General features: G+C 37.9%; 1 protein-coding gene across 1 annotated transcript; it reads right to left on the reverse strand.

The window, feature by feature from the left end:
* Positions 1–48: 48 nt before the first annotated feature.
* Positions 49–17,206, reverse strand: LOC307269544 (uncharacterized protein). The gene is made up of 25 exons (XM_080052522.1): positions 17,103–17,206; positions 16,828–16,957; positions 16,356–16,508; positions 15,702–15,839; positions 14,443–14,594; positions 14,145–14,248; positions 11,503–11,692; positions 10,335–10,466; positions 10,013–10,156; positions 9,530–9,665; positions 9,098–9,248; positions 8,881–9,017; positions 8,482–8,593; positions 6,456–6,519; positions 5,953–6,156; positions 5,210–5,352; positions 4,637–4,761; positions 4,075–4,196; positions 3,886–3,983; positions 3,567–3,703; positions 3,290–3,414; positions 2,905–3,050; positions 1,862–1,964; positions 1,273–1,409; positions 49–1,131 (listed from the first exon to the last, which is right to left on the reverse strand). Exons 2-25 carry the CDS (start codon positions 16,955–16,957, stop codon positions 1,008–1,010), a joined length of 3,207 nt encoding a protein of 1,068 aa, XP_079908648.1. The 5' UTR covers positions 17,103–17,206; the 3' UTR covers positions 49–1,007.
* Between the last annotated feature and the right edge of the window lie 699 nt (positions 17,207–17,905).

Below are 17,905 nucleotides of genomic sequence, written 5' to 3' on the forward strand. Positions count from 1 at the left end.
AGACTCATACATTCACTCACTCATTAAATGACCAGACCTTTGGTTAAACACGTTTTAACATTTTATTCTGGTCCCTAAAAAGACAAATTTGATCATAGATGTTGGTTTTTATCATTTGCTTTTCCTCAGGAATAGTTTTAATAGTTTTTCTCTGCGAAGGTTTACATTTTTCAAAGTGAAAAAAAGTGAGAAAAACACATTTAAGCTGTTGACTTTTCGTGTTATATTTATTTTTTATAATAAGCATTTTTTTTCCGATAAACAGTGAAAAACGTGGCATTATTATTCATGAGCAACAATGAAGCTGGCTGTTTTTATTTAGTGTTTTACCCAACATCATCTGTGTTAAATTCAATACAAGAACTTCATCCAAATTCAAAATCTGCAATCAAGAAAATATTGCGATAGAAAACATACTGTAGAAAAATTCAAAAGCTGCACAACATACTGTAGACGTAGAGAGTTTGAGCTTAAGACATCAAATTATTTTACAGCATTATAAACTTAACAAACATTTTGTGTGTTTCTCAATCATGAACTAACCAAATACAGTAATATTTATTGCTGTTTTTAAACATTTCTCCCAACATCGGAAACACGGAACTGCTGTCTTTGTATAAAAAGTCCTGTGGATCAATCAGATTGTGAAGCAAACAAGATTATAAATTGCTATATTTTGCTGCAGATTTGACCTGTAAAAAATAGAGGTTTATGTATTCGGACCCTGGCAGCATACTTGCAGCACGTACACATTGATGAGTTTGTCCTAACAATATTATACTTGTGTTTAACTCTTAGGATGTAGTAATTTAAGGGTATAGTAAAATATTGAAAGGATAACATGTACAATTCTCATTGTACAAACATGTAATTGTGATTACAAAATGCGATTAAAGCAACATAGCTTACTATTGTCCTTTATATATCTGAAACTGAAACAATATATGGGAGACTGAAACAAATGCCATAGTTGTGTGTAGCCCTAACTTTCTTTTTCTTTTCTTTTTTTACAACTTTTCCATGATTTGCCTTGAACGATGGTCTGTCACCATTTTCTTCATTTCATTGGCCGGCTTAAGATCAGCTTCGGTGAGAGCTTGGGTTGGGTCGCCCTTCGGATCGTGTTTTTTTCTGTAAAAGGAACGTTAAAGTTACTAGGATGAATACAAGGGAGCCAGACAGATTCAAAGTGTTGGACAGTTATTTTCATTTGTGGTTTCAAATAAAATGTAACCCTTAAAATGTATAAAATATAAAAATTAATAGACTTACGTTTTGAGGTATTTCTCAATGGCCTTTCGCTCGTACACCGTTCCGTATTTGGTTCTCACTGGATCAACAAACATCTTGTTGGTGAGTGGACAGATCAGATGCTGGGGAACAAGCTCTTTCCCAGGTTCCACCAATTTCTGAAAAATCAGGAATAAAATACATACAATATTAGCAGATTTAAAAGTGTACCAAAATGATAAAAACGTAATACGCAGGTAGTATTGTAACTGCAGTTTTTGAGAATAGGTGTGTGAATTCACAAAGAACACCCCTCTTTCCTCTAGGACATCCTACCACCCCCCGTTTGAGTTTTAAAAAGAACATTAACACAATGATATGTGAAAATCCACAGGCCCAGACATATAGTCGGCAGCTAAATTTGCTCATAAAGCCTTGACATGTCTTTATGCGCTTTCAAAATAAGCCTGAACTAATGATGCAGGTGTTCAAGTCCGTCAAGGTTGTAGTATTATAACACAAATTCAGATGTTTAATCAAGCCTTTAGAGCATGCATGCAATTCATTATAACAGCCCTCTGTGAATGACCTTTCCTCTATAGAACTTTTCAAAACAGTATGGTTAATTTACCTTCTCCATATCATCCCGTGACTGTGTGGCAGTTTCCTCTGTGTGCTTTTTGGCCTCCTGCTCATAGGTCTCACGGCTGGTCATGAACTCCTCAGCCAGTATGCTTCCATTAACAAAAAGCACAAGTCAGTATATGGTTTATGTGCTTTTTTTCTATTCTTTTTTGAGATGTTGCCGAGAATCAAAATTTCTACCATACATGCAAGTCTTATGCAAAAAGACATGACCTGTGAAGACACAAAAAGTTTCATGATGGCCTTTTGTATAAACATCTTTATTCCCTTGTTAATAAATAACTCTTTAACAAAATAAATCTGGCTTGAGGATTTCCCTTTTCCTCCAGCAAGCTATGCCATAAAAGTTTTGCAGAGAATAAATTAGAACTAACCCTTGACGGTTCTATTCCACTGTGAGCCCTACAATTGCCTTACGTTTTTTTTTTTTTTTTAACCTTTATTTATACAGGTATATCCCATTGAGACCGAAGACTCTTTTGCAAGGGAGACCTGTTCCCATTTACACACACATTCATACACCGATAGCAGGCTAACTATCGACATTCACACGAGGCAAGGTGGGTGAAGTGTCTTGCCCAAGGACACAACAACTATGACACAGGTGGCAGGGCGGGGATCAAACCTCCAACCCTATGATCATCGGCCGACCCGCTCTACCAACTGAGCCACAGTCGCCCCAGAATTCTAGTGGTTCCTAAGAAGCTACAATATGGTACAAGTTCACTAGAATCTCACACTATGTAAGGTTGTATTCAAACTCAACATATGTGCAAAGTTTGAAGACAAACCCTCAAAGCGTTCATGGGTTATTATGTTCATAAGAACAGCACGGACGGACGCATGGATGTACAGACGAACGTAGGGACACCCCAGCTATACCCGCAGCCGTAGGCATACAAATTGAAGGGGTTGAGACTTTGCATCAGCAGCTTCTTACACTGGTTTAAGTGATGCAGCCTATGACTGAGACTATGTGTGTGTGTGTGTGTGTGTGTGTGTGTGCTGTGTAGGGCGTTTGAATCTAACCTGTCCAGTGGATCTTCAGGCTCGGGGATGATGAGCAGCCCGTAGACAGCATTGAGCATATCCCTCATGGTGATTTGGGCGTTGTAGTTCCGGTCAAATATGTTGTGGCAGATGCGCCCCACACTGTTAATATTACAGTGGTACACCTTTGTTCTTGTTAAGAAAATAACACCGCAATTAGGCACTGTCCTACTTTATTTCCCCCCCCCCCCCCAGTGAATAGACCTTTGGAAACAATCTTTATCCTGATCTGTAACTTTACTTGAGTGAGACATGTGTAGGAGTGGTCCTGATTAGGTACAAACATATTTAGGAGCCAAGTAAGATGGTTAGTATGACGAATAATGATGAATGTGTTAAGTTGTTAATTTATTTCAAAGGATACTCTTGTGACAAAGCGAACAACTGGGGGCTTCACTGGGTAGTCAGGCCCAAACTGGCAGTACAACTCAAAGACTCCTTTCTCATACGGTGTGTCAGGAGGTCCTTCCATGACAATCTTCCAGAAGGCTGAAACGTGAGAGTGAAAAGTTGGCAGTAGGACATTGTACCATGTAGTCACCATGAAAATAAAATATGGTTTTAAGCGCTGTTAGGAGCACCAACACTTTTGTGATGAACAGAGAGCTGAGCCTCAGCGAATAATGTTTCAAGTCACTCACTGAAGTCCGACTCTGACGGGAATATGCTGAAGTAGGGATGCGGATCACAATGCAGGCTCCTCAGCTCCGCCAGGATACGTTTGTCCTTCTCCATCAGTTGCACAAGTTTGGCGTCCCCAATCTTCTTTTTCAGAGCGCTAGTTTGAAAGATTAAAGCCTCAGTATTAATACAAAATGTGTGATACTTAAAATTACAGTCTGCTATGTAAGTAATAATCTATAGCAACCAGGTCACTCTCGAGACCTTCAAGGTGAACAGGAGCCCGACGCTTAGCAGAACTATTTTGAACTATTTTCAAAAAACTATTTTGTTGCTTACCTCTCGGTCGCTGTCACTTTACCATTCATCTGGCTTGGCAAGATAGCCTCTGGAAATTCATCAAACTCATTAGAAGCAGCGAGCTCTATTAGAAATTTCTGAAATTAAAAAACGCATAATTTTACTGTGATGCAGTCTAATCGTCAGAGCACTTCTAACAGAACTGAAGACAAGTGTTGCTGAACTGACTGTCGTGATGGATGATGGGTCAGCTTTGTTCTTGGGTTTCCTCATGGCCAAAGACAATACAGTCTCAATCTCAAAGAGCTTCAGACCATCTTTGCTCGTCTTTGGTTTGAAGCAGCAACCGCCTGAAAGGAGCAACATTGAGTTGGTTCAACAAAATAGTTAATTCATCACTAAAGTTTTACTGAAAACTCCGTCTCCATACAGTTGCATTGGAAAAAAAACTATACACCATCACTAACGCCGGGGAAAAAAGCAGATTGGAGCGTGGAACTAATTCTACTTTCTGTATTTTCTTTCTACCTCATTGAGCAGCTTGAAGGTACTGAAGGACCCAGGCAATTCAGACACCAGCAACACAATGAAAATCATGGAAACACAATTGGGCAGGTGAAATTTGGGCAGGTGAGGTTAGTGTTCTAGAGTTATAACTAGTTTGATAACCCAAGATTTAAGGCCTCCCTTGAATGACATTCTAGATAACAATGGGACTTGGACCTGGTTAAATAAAGATTAGATAAAAAGAAAAGAAAAGTAACTGTCCATTCATGTTTTTATACTGTACCTGTTGCATTGCTGATTCCACGTAGAATGCTGTCTTTTTTGCCCGCACTTCCAAGAAGAATTGAGTCAACTATGATGTTATTTTTTATCAAGTTGGCAGTAACAACATCTGGTTGGTTTAAGGACCTATAAACAAACAAAATGTTACAGAGAAACATAACATGATTTTCATAAAATGAAGACTAAATACACAGAAATAATAAATATAGTTTCATATATTTTCAAAGTGACACATTAGGTGCCGGATCGGCCTGATCCAATTAAATATTGCAGTCCCAACGTGAGGGGTGCAGGATATTGTTAAGACGGGAACTGGCACATATTAAGCTCCGTCTCACCCCTAACTTTAATCATCAAAACTACATGCTTAAGCCTAAACTGAACCTAAACTAATTCTTACATTGGTCTTAACCTCCAGTCCTTAGATGTAGTTTGGACCGACCGGAATGTCCTCACAATGCAAAAAAGTCCTCAGTACGATGGTTTACAACTAAATGTAAGGGCTGATTTGGACTGAATATGTACAGAGGATGATGAAATAGAAAAAGTTAAATGGCGTTGAGCAGCAAATTACCCAACATCATGTCCATCTGTGAGAAGAAGAATGCGAAGTTTACAATCCGGGAACTTCTTGACTTCTTCCAACTCCAGCATCCCATGCTGTAGGGCATCATACAGCTTTGTTTTTCCATTTGCCCTAAGGGTGTGCACCTTTTCCTAGGAAAGTGAAGGATAACAACCGTATCCAAGTTAATTTAATTACTTTATTAGGTGACTTATAATGTAACTACATACAAACATACAGTACATTGACCAAGAAATAAGTTAATGTAGCATATGACCTCTCAACTCCACACTCCAGGGGGGGTCAGAGCGCAGGGTCAGCCATGTACAGCGCCCATGGAGCAGTTTGGGGTTAAGTGTCTTGCTCAAGGACACAATGGTAGAGATGGTGGGCAGCGTAGATGTAATAGCAGCCACCACTAGTTTTACTACTAACACCCTCCTGTCTGGTGCTGGTCGGCCCTCTTTCCTCCAGGCCATTTTACCACCCTTTTAAGGTTTATTAGCCTATTGTTTTAGGGCTAAGGCTATGCAGAAAGAAAGAAGATAGCTCACCCTCAGTACTGAATATTTGAGTCCTATAGGGTGCCTTCACACCTGGCTTGTTTTTGTCCCTGATTGCGACCACAGCAAACAAACTACTGGTCTGAAAATGTCCTTAAATATCTGAAGGCTCTGATGTACAATACTGAACTCATTGAAAAAGGATCTGGTGAACTTATATAGATGTGTTATCCATTATATTCAATTTACCTTGAACTTTTCAAGAGTTTCTGTAAATGTGTGGAGAGTTGTTACTTTGGTGGAAAACTTCACAAGCCCAATGACGTGATGAAAATCATAAGCCATGGTCCGTGTTGCAAAGTTGTCGAACAGCTCTTTAACAGCGTGGATTCTCTGTATTTCCATGCTTTCATAGCAATTCTCTGCCATGGATGAGCTTGTGTCTATCAGCACCTGATGAAATCAGAGTCAAGAAATTAGTGATTATTTTATTTTAATACTGACAGTTGTATGAACATATTATTCTAACAATAATTACTTTTATATAATTAATGATGTTAACAGAACAGTCATGAGTGCTTTTTTGTTGGGGGGGGGGGGGGTTGTTTAAAAGTCATACTAAGCAAGTATACTTTCTTTTCCTGAAAACATTTAAGAAAATGTTCCTATTTTAGCCCACTAGATGGTGTACTTAGCTTAATCAACTCATTAAACTATTTGAAGTAGTTAAAAAACCCACGACACCACATTACCATTATTGCTTCTTTTGGGGTCCTGCTTGTGACGAATGAAAAGGCATCCCTGTGGTCACCAGTTCTGCATGAAAAATTCAGAAAATCATCAAAAAAATGTAAATGAAGAAGTGTAAGCATGTGACATAAGCTTAGTTGGGTCATTTATTGGGTTATATCTCTTCACATTTAAAAAAAAACATCTGACTGTTATGACTCATATACAGTCATATGAAAAAGTTTGGGAACCCCTCTCAGCCGGCATTATAATTGACTTTGCTTTCACAACAAAAATATAAAAGTGGTATGTCTTTAATTTACCAGGAACAGCTAAGTACTGGGATGTTTTCCAAACAAAGATTTTTTGAAAAGCAGTATTTGGTTGTATGAAATAAAATAAAATGTGAAAAACTGGCTGTGCAAAAATATGGGTACCCTTGTGGTTTTGTTGATTTTAATGCCTGTAACAGCATGTAAAACTGATGACTTTAAACACAAAGTTGGTTGGATTATGTTGTTAAGCCTTGAACATCATAGAAATGTCTGTTTAATTATGAGAAAATGTATTTTAGGTGCCTAAATGCAAGTTGCACTTCTCTTTGACTCTCTGCTGAAGTGAGACAGAATGGGATCATCAAAACAGCTCCCAAAAGATCTGAAAAACAAAGATTGTTCATTGTGATGGTTCAGGGGAAGGCTACAAGAAACTTTCCCAAAGGTTTCAATTGTCAATTTCGACTGTAGGGAACGTTGTCAGGAAATGGAAGGACACAGGCATAGTGGCAGTTAAACCCAGGCATGGCAGACGAAGAAAAAAACAGGAGCGGCATAGGTGGAGGATTGTGAGAATGGTTGCACACAACCCACAGATCACCTCCAAAGACCTGCAAGAACATCTGGCTGCAGATTGTGTATCTGTACATCGTTCAACAATTCAGCGCAATTTGCACCAAAACATCTGCTTTTTATAAAGACCAAATAACTTAATTTTTGTCTCATCAGTCCAAAGCATTTTCTTCCAATATGAAGCTGGCTTGTCTAAATGAGCTTTTGCATACTCCATGCAACTGTATCTGTGGCGTGGGCGCACAAAGGGCTTCCTTCTCATCACCCGGCCATACGGATGTTTTGGAGCAAATTGCACTGAATTGTAGAACCATGTACAGATACACAATCTGCAGCCAGATGTTCTTGCAGGTCTTTGGAGGTGATCTTTGGGTTGTGTGCAACCATTCTCACAATCCGCCGCATATGCCGCTCTTGTACTTTTCTTGGTCTGCCATGCCTGGGTTTAACTGCCACTATGCCTGTGTCCTTCCATTCCCTGACAACGTTCCTTACAGTAGAAATTGACAATTGAAACCTTTGGGAAAGCTTCTTGTAGCCTTCCCCTAAACCATGACAATGAATACTCTTTGTTTTTAAGATCTTTTGGGAGCTGTTTTGATGATCCCATTCTGTCTCACTTCAGCAGAGAGTCAAAGAGAAGAGCAACTTGCATTTAGGCACCTAAAATACATTTTCTCATGATTAAACAGACATTGCTATGAGGTTCAAGGCTTAACAACATAATCCAACCAACTTTGTGTTTAAAGTCATCAGTTTTACATGCTGTTACAGGCATTAAAATCAACAAAACCACAAGGGTACCCATATTTTTGCACAGCCAGTTTTTCACATTTTATTTTATTTCATACAACCAAATACTGCTTTTCAAAAAATCTTTGTTTGGAAAACATCCCAGTACTTAGCTGTTCCTGGTAAATTAAAGACATACCACTTTTATATTTTTGTTGTGAAAGCAGAGTCAATTATAATGCCGGCTGAGAGGGGTTCCCAAACTTTTTCATATGACTGTATTTACCTTGTTGCCAGTTTGATACATAAATGAGGAGAAATGCAGCAACATTGACAGTATATCCAAAGCCATAATATTATAGTCGTGCGTTTCAACAAACTGTACACATGCAATGATCAGCTTTAAAAAAAGATGTCTTGATTCGATTTATAATAAATGGGTGTGGATTCACACAAATGAAGTACTCACGTAGCTGCAAGTTCGTCCACATCAATAGTTCTGCGTTTGCCAGCCAGACAGTCATACACCTCAATCATTGCAGGGGTCATCTTGTTTTTAGTCAAATAGACGCCAAGGTGTTCTGCCAAAAACAAAAGTACATAAAATAAACAGCAACCAATAACCATACACATCAGGGATCATGGACATAACAGTAGAGTGGGAGACATGGGCAATTCTGGAGTTCTTTAATCAACTGTATCTCCATTTCCCCGGATATTATCTTATTTCTAACTGAGCACCATTCCGCTGTATGTCTTACAACATTCCCCTGCACAGTGCGTAGCATCCTGTTGTCCTTGTGTAACACATGTATTCCTGAAATCCTCAACCTACTTATGAAATTAGCCTTTAGGATTAGTGCAGTACCTTCAGTCAGGAAAACCAGTCGTAGGTCATCAAAACCCAGTTCCTTCAAAAGCAGCGGTGGAGTCACAATGAGTTGAGGGAAAGCTTTCATTTCTTCTTCAATTTCTCCAAACGTCTTTCCAGCATTTATTTTAAAGCTGTAATTTAAATATATGGTTTACTTATTGTTTGTGTTATTTGATCACCTCTTTAGAACATAACATTTTCTAATACATACTTCTGACTGGTCACGCTCTCTTGGAAAATCCAAAGATGGTATATCTTAAGTGATGGATGAACGCTGAGCAAGATTTTCTCAATGTCCTTTGCTCTGTTGAATGATGTTTCACGCAAAACCTCCTCAGTGCAGTTTGGAATCTTCTCGCCACCTTAACAAAACAAAATTAAATAAAAATTGACAATTGATTTGGACCCTCTAATGTGCATGCCAAGTTTCCTTCGTTTTCCAGCAAGCCTAGACCCTCAGGCCTTGTTGCACACTGGTCTTTGGTACAGTTATGACATCCACAGATTCCGGAAATAAACTTGGAGAGTAAAATGGTTTTATATTGGCTAAAACTTAAAGCTGGCTACCACCCAAAATAAATAAGTGGTTCACAAAGGGCAAAAGTTTGCAGTTTTTCCAAGACAAGAATTTTTTTACATTTACCTTTGATTTTCTGCAGAACAAATGCTCTGTCTAAGACTCCTGGTAGCCCAGGTATAGTCACAGGATCACAGAAACGGCTGCCATCATCAGACACCAGAGAAAATGGAGCGAAGTTCTCATGTTCTGTCGTCTCTTTCTGTCAAAATAATAACAAGCAGTTTAACAAGAAGAACTGGGCACAAAAACTTAAAGGTTCAGTAAGCGGAATGGTCAGTTTAGCAGTTCGATTCAAACCGGCAGTTAGATTCAGGGCCAATTAGAGCAGGCTGGGCTTTTTGGAATGGGGGGCTTACATTCTGCCATCAGCCACATCATTGGCCTTCTGCCAATAATTCAGCAATGGCACTGTGAGAAATATCAAGGGTTTTTGGACCCTACACCATGAAATCAGTCTCAGGTATAACACCAAGTCACAATTTTGAATATAAAAATGAGCATAATACGTGACCGTTAAATACTGCCTTAAAACTAACGTGTAAATACCTTCGCCTCTGTCAGGAGATACGCCCAGCAGTATGTTGAGTACTCAAAGACATCAAGGTCCTCAATGATCCTTTCTCCTTGCTTACTTCCAAGCTTTGGCAGAAGCTCTCTAAAGAGCATATAGAGGCCTTCAACCACAGCGATCTACAGGAGGAGAAAATTAAAATATCACCTGAAGAGGATTTTCTCACAAGGAACTTTTGCAAAGAGAGGTTCCAAACTTTAAAATATTCAGAGTAAAATGGAACTATACTAATTATATTATTACTCTAAAACACCTCAAAAATGTTCAATGCAAAAAGTTATATATCACAAAGTTTACCTTCTGATTCCTGGATATGGTCTCATTCCTCCAGAGTAACTGAAACAAACTCTGGGCCAGAGGGTTACATCCAGTCAGTTTTCGTATGTAGCCAATCAAATTCTTGTATCCAACTCCTGGAGCCTTGTTTTTCTAGAGTAGAAAATATCGGTTTAAACCAATTACAAACTACACATGATTATATTTCAATGAAGAAGGGGAGGGCTAGAGAAAGAGTTAAACAATACTGGACTTGGACAACAATCCAAGCTGTGTACAGTAAGGATGGGATACTGTAGATGTCAACTGAGGAAGTAATCGGGCAATCGAAGGAACACTTAAAGGGACCCCTGAATACGATTAACATGCCCTCTATGGTAGAGGCAGGGCTGGAGGCTAATCGTTTATTTCCCTAGCGAACTAGCGGTTTTGTGAGAGATAGGGTGAGAAGCTCAGTCATCCTGAGAGACTCGGAGAAGAGAAGCTACACCTATGTGTAGAAAGGAGCCAGTTGAGGTGGTTCGGGCATCTGGTAAGAATGCCCTCTAGGCGCCTCCCTAGGAAAGTGTTCAGGGCACGACCGGCTGGGAGAGGGAAGACACAGGACTAGGTGGAAAGATTATCCCTGCGTTCCAAATCACATACTTTTTCTATTTATTACACTACATACTAAAGTACAGAAGAGTAATACGGCCACGGGAGGGGAAAATAAATCAGAAAAGGCAGATTTTTTTTCATTATGTTGAGAAATGTCGAGAATAAAGACGAATACTACAAAATGCAATCGGAGTTAGTGGGGCATGTAGGTATTTTTGGCATTCTGCAATTGACATGCATGTATTGGGACATCCTAAATATTTTTATGGCATACTAAATAGTATGAAAGTATGGGAATATGGAATGCAGGGTCTGTCTCCACCCCGACCTGGGAAAACCTCAGAATCCCCCAGTCAGAGCTGGTTATTGTGGCCCAGGAAAGGAAAGTTTGGGGCCCCTGATGGAGCTGCTGCTCCCACGACGCGACCCCGGATAAGCAAATGAGGATGAGTCATGAGCGAGGAGTGAAGTGTTGCAGCTTCAGGGCAAAAGCAACTTCATTATTTAGAAATAAAGAAATCACAATCCTAATAATCTACACTACCGGTTTGAAGTGTTAGAAAAAGGTAGTGTACCATGAAACCATGCTTACTATGACATAAAGTGAAGACAAGAATGTGCTGATTCCTTTAGGGGTTTGCTGCACTGACGGCACAACATCAGCAGTGAAGAATTCTTTGTGGTCTTGGACCTCGTCAGAAAACGTGGACAGTGAGAAGTGCACCGTTGACTCGTCTGAGATGCCACAACTTTCCAATGTGTTGCCTTCGCCATGGCCCCCTCTGGAAATAGGATTAAAAAGAACATCAGTGTCCTTAAATCATTACTTTTTAGCAGAAGAGCTTGAATCTATTTGAGACAAAAATTATTTAAATTGGGACAAATTACTTTTTTGTTTACTTTGCTCAATATCTGAAAATGAATAAACATAATCAATACCTTTTCGTAATTGTTAGTATAGCTGCTAGGAAAGCAATCACAAGGAAATGACTAAAACCAGACATCCCATCATTAGAAGACTTGTATGATATAATTCATGATATATTAGTAATGGAAATAATTACGTTCTCTGTGATGCTCCAGCAGAGTAAATTTTAACAAATATGGGAAAAGTGGAAGAGATATATCTCCCAGAAAAAAACCTTCCTTTGTCTGATCCTGTTGTCTTTGTTGTTGTTGTTGCTGTTTTGTGTATATGCTATCATCCCTGCTGTATCTTTCATTTGAAAGAGAAAACACCCCTTGTACTGTTTGTTCTTTTCATTGTTAAATATATTTAAAAAAAGGATTGGGCACTGTATAGATTGCATCAATGATAATTGTAAACTGTATAAAACTGGGAACAAGCATCACTTCACCAACTACAGACCTGTCTCTCTACTTCCACAATTCTCCAAAATATTAGAAAAAATCTTCAACAATAGACTGGACACATTCTTAGAAAAGCACAAATTAATTAATGACAGTCAATATGGATTCAGAACCAACAGATCAACATCACTTGCATTAATAGAGTCAGTTGAAGAAATTACAAATGCCATTGAACAGAAAAAATATGCAGTAGGAGTATTTATTGATATCAGAAAAGCTTTCGACACAATCAATCATAACATTTTATTCAATAAACTGGAAAGATATGGAATAAGGGGGATAGTATTGGAGTGGATAAAAAGCTATTTGAGCAAAAGGAAGCAGTTCGTGAAGTTGGGCAACTGTTCGTCGTCATGTTTGGACATTTCTTGTGGCGTACCCCAGGGGTCAGTGCTGGGTCCGAAACTGTTTATCCTGTATATTAATGATATCTGTAATGTTTCCAATGTCTTGAGGTTGGTTCTATTTGCTGATGACACTAATATTTTCTGTTCTGGGGAGAATTTAAAACAACTAGAAGAAATCATCAATAAGGAAATGAGCAAAATAAAAACATGGTTTGATAAAAACAAACTATCATTAAACTTAAGCAAAACAAAAATAATGTTATTTGGTAACTATAGAATGAACACGCAAATAAATATCAATATAAATGGAGTTGAAATTGAAAGAGTTTACGAAAATAAATTTCTTGGGGTTATAATAGATGATAGATTCAGTTGGAAATCACACATTACACACGTACAATCAAAACTATCAAGAAGCATTTATGTATTAAACAAAGTAAAACAGGTTCTAGATCATAAATCACTCCGTATTCTTCACTGTTCACTAGTCTTACCATACCTCAGTTACTGTACAGAAGTCTGGGGCAACACGTACAAAACGTCATTACATTCACTTACTATTCTCCAAAAAAAAGCAATCCGCATTATTCACAATGTGAGATATCTGGATCATACTAACCCATTATTCATACGGTCAAAATTATTAAAATTCACAGATCTGGTGGAATTTAAAACTGCACAGATAATGTTTAAGGCTAAAATCAACATATTACCCTTAAACATACAAAAATTATTCAGTGATCGTGAGGGGGGTTATAATTTAAGGGGAAAATTTAATTTCAAAGTGAACAACGTCCGTACGACCAGGAAAACGTTTTGCATTTCAATATGTGGGGTGAGACTATGGAACAGTTTGAGTGGGGAGATCAAGGAATGTCCAAACATTAACCAGTTTAAAATAAAATACAAAGAATTGATTTTCACAAGGTACAGGGATGAAGATTAACATAGTGTATATGTTTACATGTATGTATATTTGTATATATTTGACGGTATTTATATAATATTGAATGTTTAATCAGATATTATTATTATTATAAGATTACTTGACAATATTATTAGATAAATACGACGATATTATTAGATAAATATGCAATTGGTAACAAATTGTATCATATTGAAAACTAATATATATTAATATGTATTATTAATTTTGAAATATTATTATATCACTAATAAGGAAGCCAATAGTCAGTATAGATATATAAATCAGGGAGAAGGGGTGAGATTAAATAAGTTTTCTTCTTCTCACCCCTTTTCGAACAGGTAAAGCAAGTGTAAGACAGTTTATTTTCATTTGTGGTTTTCATTGTGTGTAAATATTACTTTATTGTAACTGTCCACTTGTTTAATTTATTTTATTGTTTATTATTGCTTTTTTGTCTTTTATTATTTACTTGTTCGAAATAAAAACATTTTCAATTCAATTTTCAATTCAATTCAATTCAATTCAATTCAAATAAATGTGTTTCAAAATAAAGATAATAAAATCTTTGTTACAATAAAGCAGACTTACTTGTAGTGAAGAACTTGTCCTGGGATTCCACTTTCATTCGCAAGCTTGTTCTTCAGATTAGTTATCGTGTCAGTTGCCAAATCCACCGTCACCTCAAAGTCTCCCTGTATCAAATATATAATAAAATATTTAAATTTTAGTCCCTGATTAACCACTACAAGACGTAGACACACACAAAACACACATGATGCGGTATCAGATACACTACACGTTTCAATACAATGACAGTGACAGAAAAGATGGGCAGAATGTGTATCATGATGTCCTCACTGTTCACACCTACGAGACGTAAACTCACCTTGAGCATGATGTGGCATCTAACAGTATCAGTTCCGCTGGTTTCACTGACTGGCCGTGTCAACATATGGGGAGATCCCTTTAGGTTCTCTTTTGGCGTAAAAATGGCATAGATGGCGTCTCCATTTCCAATATGTCTGTCTTTTAAAGACCCTTTTAGGGAACAAACACACAAAATAACCACCTTACATACACAAAGGAGATTACAGGGTATTTATTTTAAAGCAACTTTGTATTTCATTTTTTTTGGCATGGGGTGAATTTGTCTCGGGTTTTTTTAAAGATTTTTTTTTGCATTTTTATGCTTTATTGATAGTGTAGAGACAGAGTTGAAATGGGGCAGAGAGGGGAGTGACATGCAGAGAACGACCGCGGGCTGGAATCGAACCCGGGTCCGCTGCTGGCCGAGGCCCAGGGGGGGACGCCCTACCAACTGAGCTAAGGGCGCCCCAGGTTAATATATGTTTGAACTGCATTTGTAAATGTATACATGACGGTCAAATAAAAAATAAAAAAAGTTTAAAGCGGGTGACAAAAACTATACTCCCCGAAGTTCAAAGTATCAAAAGAAACCGGTTATGAATATGAATTGATAAAATAAAGAGTGTGCTTTACTATTTATCTGTGCGCCTCTTCATCTTTGGGCTTGAACTATCTTATTTTACATTTAATAATTATTACTATTATTACAATATTATTACCAGCTGCTGATCTGTGGGGTAGAATGGGCCGAAATGTCATTTCAAATCCTACACAGTGTTTTAACAATTTAACAGTTGAAAAAAAAGGTACCAAAACAACAGAACACTGAACACTCAAACATAAATCCGGTTCAATAGTAAGGGTTCAATAGTACCTGTTAGTAAATAACTACGTAAAGCTGGGACACTGTGTAACATTTTAAGTAATTTATTAGCTAAAATCAATATCCTCATTCATAAATATGTCCTCATTGGTGTAAAATCACCTCTGCCAATAATCTGAATGATCCTCCTGAGCGGAGAATTACAAATATTAATATTACATTTTGTACATTGAGCAGGCAAGTCTTATGGAGGAATCCATGTTGGTTGGAATGTCATCAGGTGCATTGTTTATAATTTAGAATAGTTCTTGTCCTTGAAGGCCACTGTAGCTTCTGTTATTATTCAAAAGGGTTGGGGTTACCCAGGGAGCGTTGCATTCTAGAACTTTCTTGATGATGTCATATTACACAGTGCCCCTTTAAGCATTATTGCAATGGATTTGGAATGAGCTCACATGTGTTGAAGAAGGGATCATCTGTCAGAGGCATCCCGTCCAGTGTGTAGAGACAGACTCCTCTGGTTTGATCCACACTTTCAAGGTTGCAGATCCTCAACATCAGATCTTCCAGAGTGTTCTGTGCAGGATCCATATCTGGAAATATTCAGATACATCATAAAGAGCTGTGTGTGTGTGTGTGTGTGTGTGTGTGTGTGTGTGTGTGTGTGTGTGTGTGTGTGTGTGTGTGTGTGTGTGACAATAACCCAAACAATAATCACTTTTATGCTTTCCACACATTCAGATAATGCTTTATAGCTTTAACATGTTCTAGAAAGTCGAGCTGAGGTTGATATGTGTGAATATGCTGATACGTTATGTTGAATTAACCTTGCAAATACCAACAGCGGGATCCTTTGTCATGGAGCTTATATATAATTTGGTACTGACGAGTCAAGAACCAATTTAGTATCGGTTCTTGATACCCACCCCTAGCAGGGAATTGTTAGACATTCTTTCACAACATCCCAGTTTGAATACTGCTACTGCCTATTTGGCTACTTAATTAATCAAACAAGTTGTCTCTGAACTAGCTGCTGTGGGCTGTAAAACAGGTCCAGCCAAAACAGTACCAACATTTTCCCTCTGTGTGTTATAATGTGATAGTCTTACCTTTGATAGATTTGGGTTCAGGACATTTGGGGTACGTGTAAGTCAGACAGAATGACTGCAGTGACTTGTTCACAGAAGTCTCAGCTGGAGCTCTGAGTCTGCGAATGGTGTTTTTCATGGCAGAGAAACGAGTTTTCTCCACCTGGCTGAGACCTGTGTGGACATATGAATGCACATCATAATTTAACATTTGAATATACCTCTGCTTTCTTTATTCAGCTATTAATTTGAATGTGTAGAAACGTAACTCTTGTTTGTTTTCTTTTTTAACCATTACTTGAAGAAAATAAATTAGAAAAACCTTGTTGTTTTTAACACATCATTTAGAGGGCTGTTCTACCACTTTGGACCAGTACAGTCATTTCAAAATTGTAACTCAGTTATATTGTCTTTTTATTTTTTATTTATTTTTTTAGTAACGAAAATGAAACTTAAGCCCCATTTTTCCACACAATAATTAGCCTAACTTTACCGAAGTTGTTCAAGTCTTCATCTGTCACTCCATCCAGGAAATCTCTCTCATCTTTCACCCCCAGCTGAACAAAGTTGTTGTAGTAGGACTGTAGTCTGTGCTGCTCGAGCAAGTTGAATATAGCACCCATCTAAACACAAAGGCACATACAGCAGAATATTCCAAATGAAATTCAATAACACTCATAAAACATGCTTTGATATCGATATAGAGTTAATATGTCCGTCAGTAAACTGTAACTGTTACTGTGGTGAGGATTAACGGGAAACACGTACCTTGATGTGTCCATGAAGACGAAGCGCAACAGTTATGTGGTTTGGTTTCTGTTTCCCACTTTTATAATACAAGTGAGGGGCGGCTTTTCAGTGGAAACGAAACTTAAACTATGAGGTCTGTGAATGTGGATTTTGGGATAGCGCACATTAATAGGTTTTGAGATGAAAAGGTTATTATATCAACTAATAATATATATAGCAATAGCTCACGACAAGTTGTGGAATGTGCTCATTATATGTTACGTTCAGCCTAGTCTCGCAAAGCCAGACCAAACTACAGCAAGTACGTTCAGCCCGACGCAAAGCGGAGGGACGGCGACCCCCCTTAACTGACGTCGTATGCTTTGCGTCGGGCCGAACTACGCCCCATGCAGGTTGTATTTTTGTATTATTGTGAAGCACTTTGAGCTGCATTTATTGTAAGAAATGTGCCACAGATTTTTTTTTTGTATTACTAGTATTATTATAAATTACAGTGTTGGCCCAAATAAATTAAATACTTGTTTTGATTGGTTTTAAGGAATATTCAAATATTTTGAGATGCTGGATTTTAGATCTTTTTCATAAACTGTAAACCTTAATCCGCAAAATTAAACACAAACAGACCTGTAAATTATCCCTTGCTGTAGGCCTACCTGTACATCGATGATCTGTAGACTACTGAACACATTACACACAAGGTGGCGCTATATCCCTTTGCTTTGCTAGTAACTTTACTATTATAGCAAGTGTGTTGTGACATAATTAAGCATGTAGCAGACTTCTAGTTGGCTTGTGCAAATTCTCTTTAAGGGGAGTGGTTT

Source organism: Ammodytes marinus, assembly GCF_949987685.1.
Source record: "Ammodytes marinus genome assembly, chromosome: 23".
Lineage (NCBI taxonomy): Eukaryota > Metazoa > Chordata > Actinopteri > Uranoscopiformes > Ammodytidae > Ammodytes > Ammodytes marinus.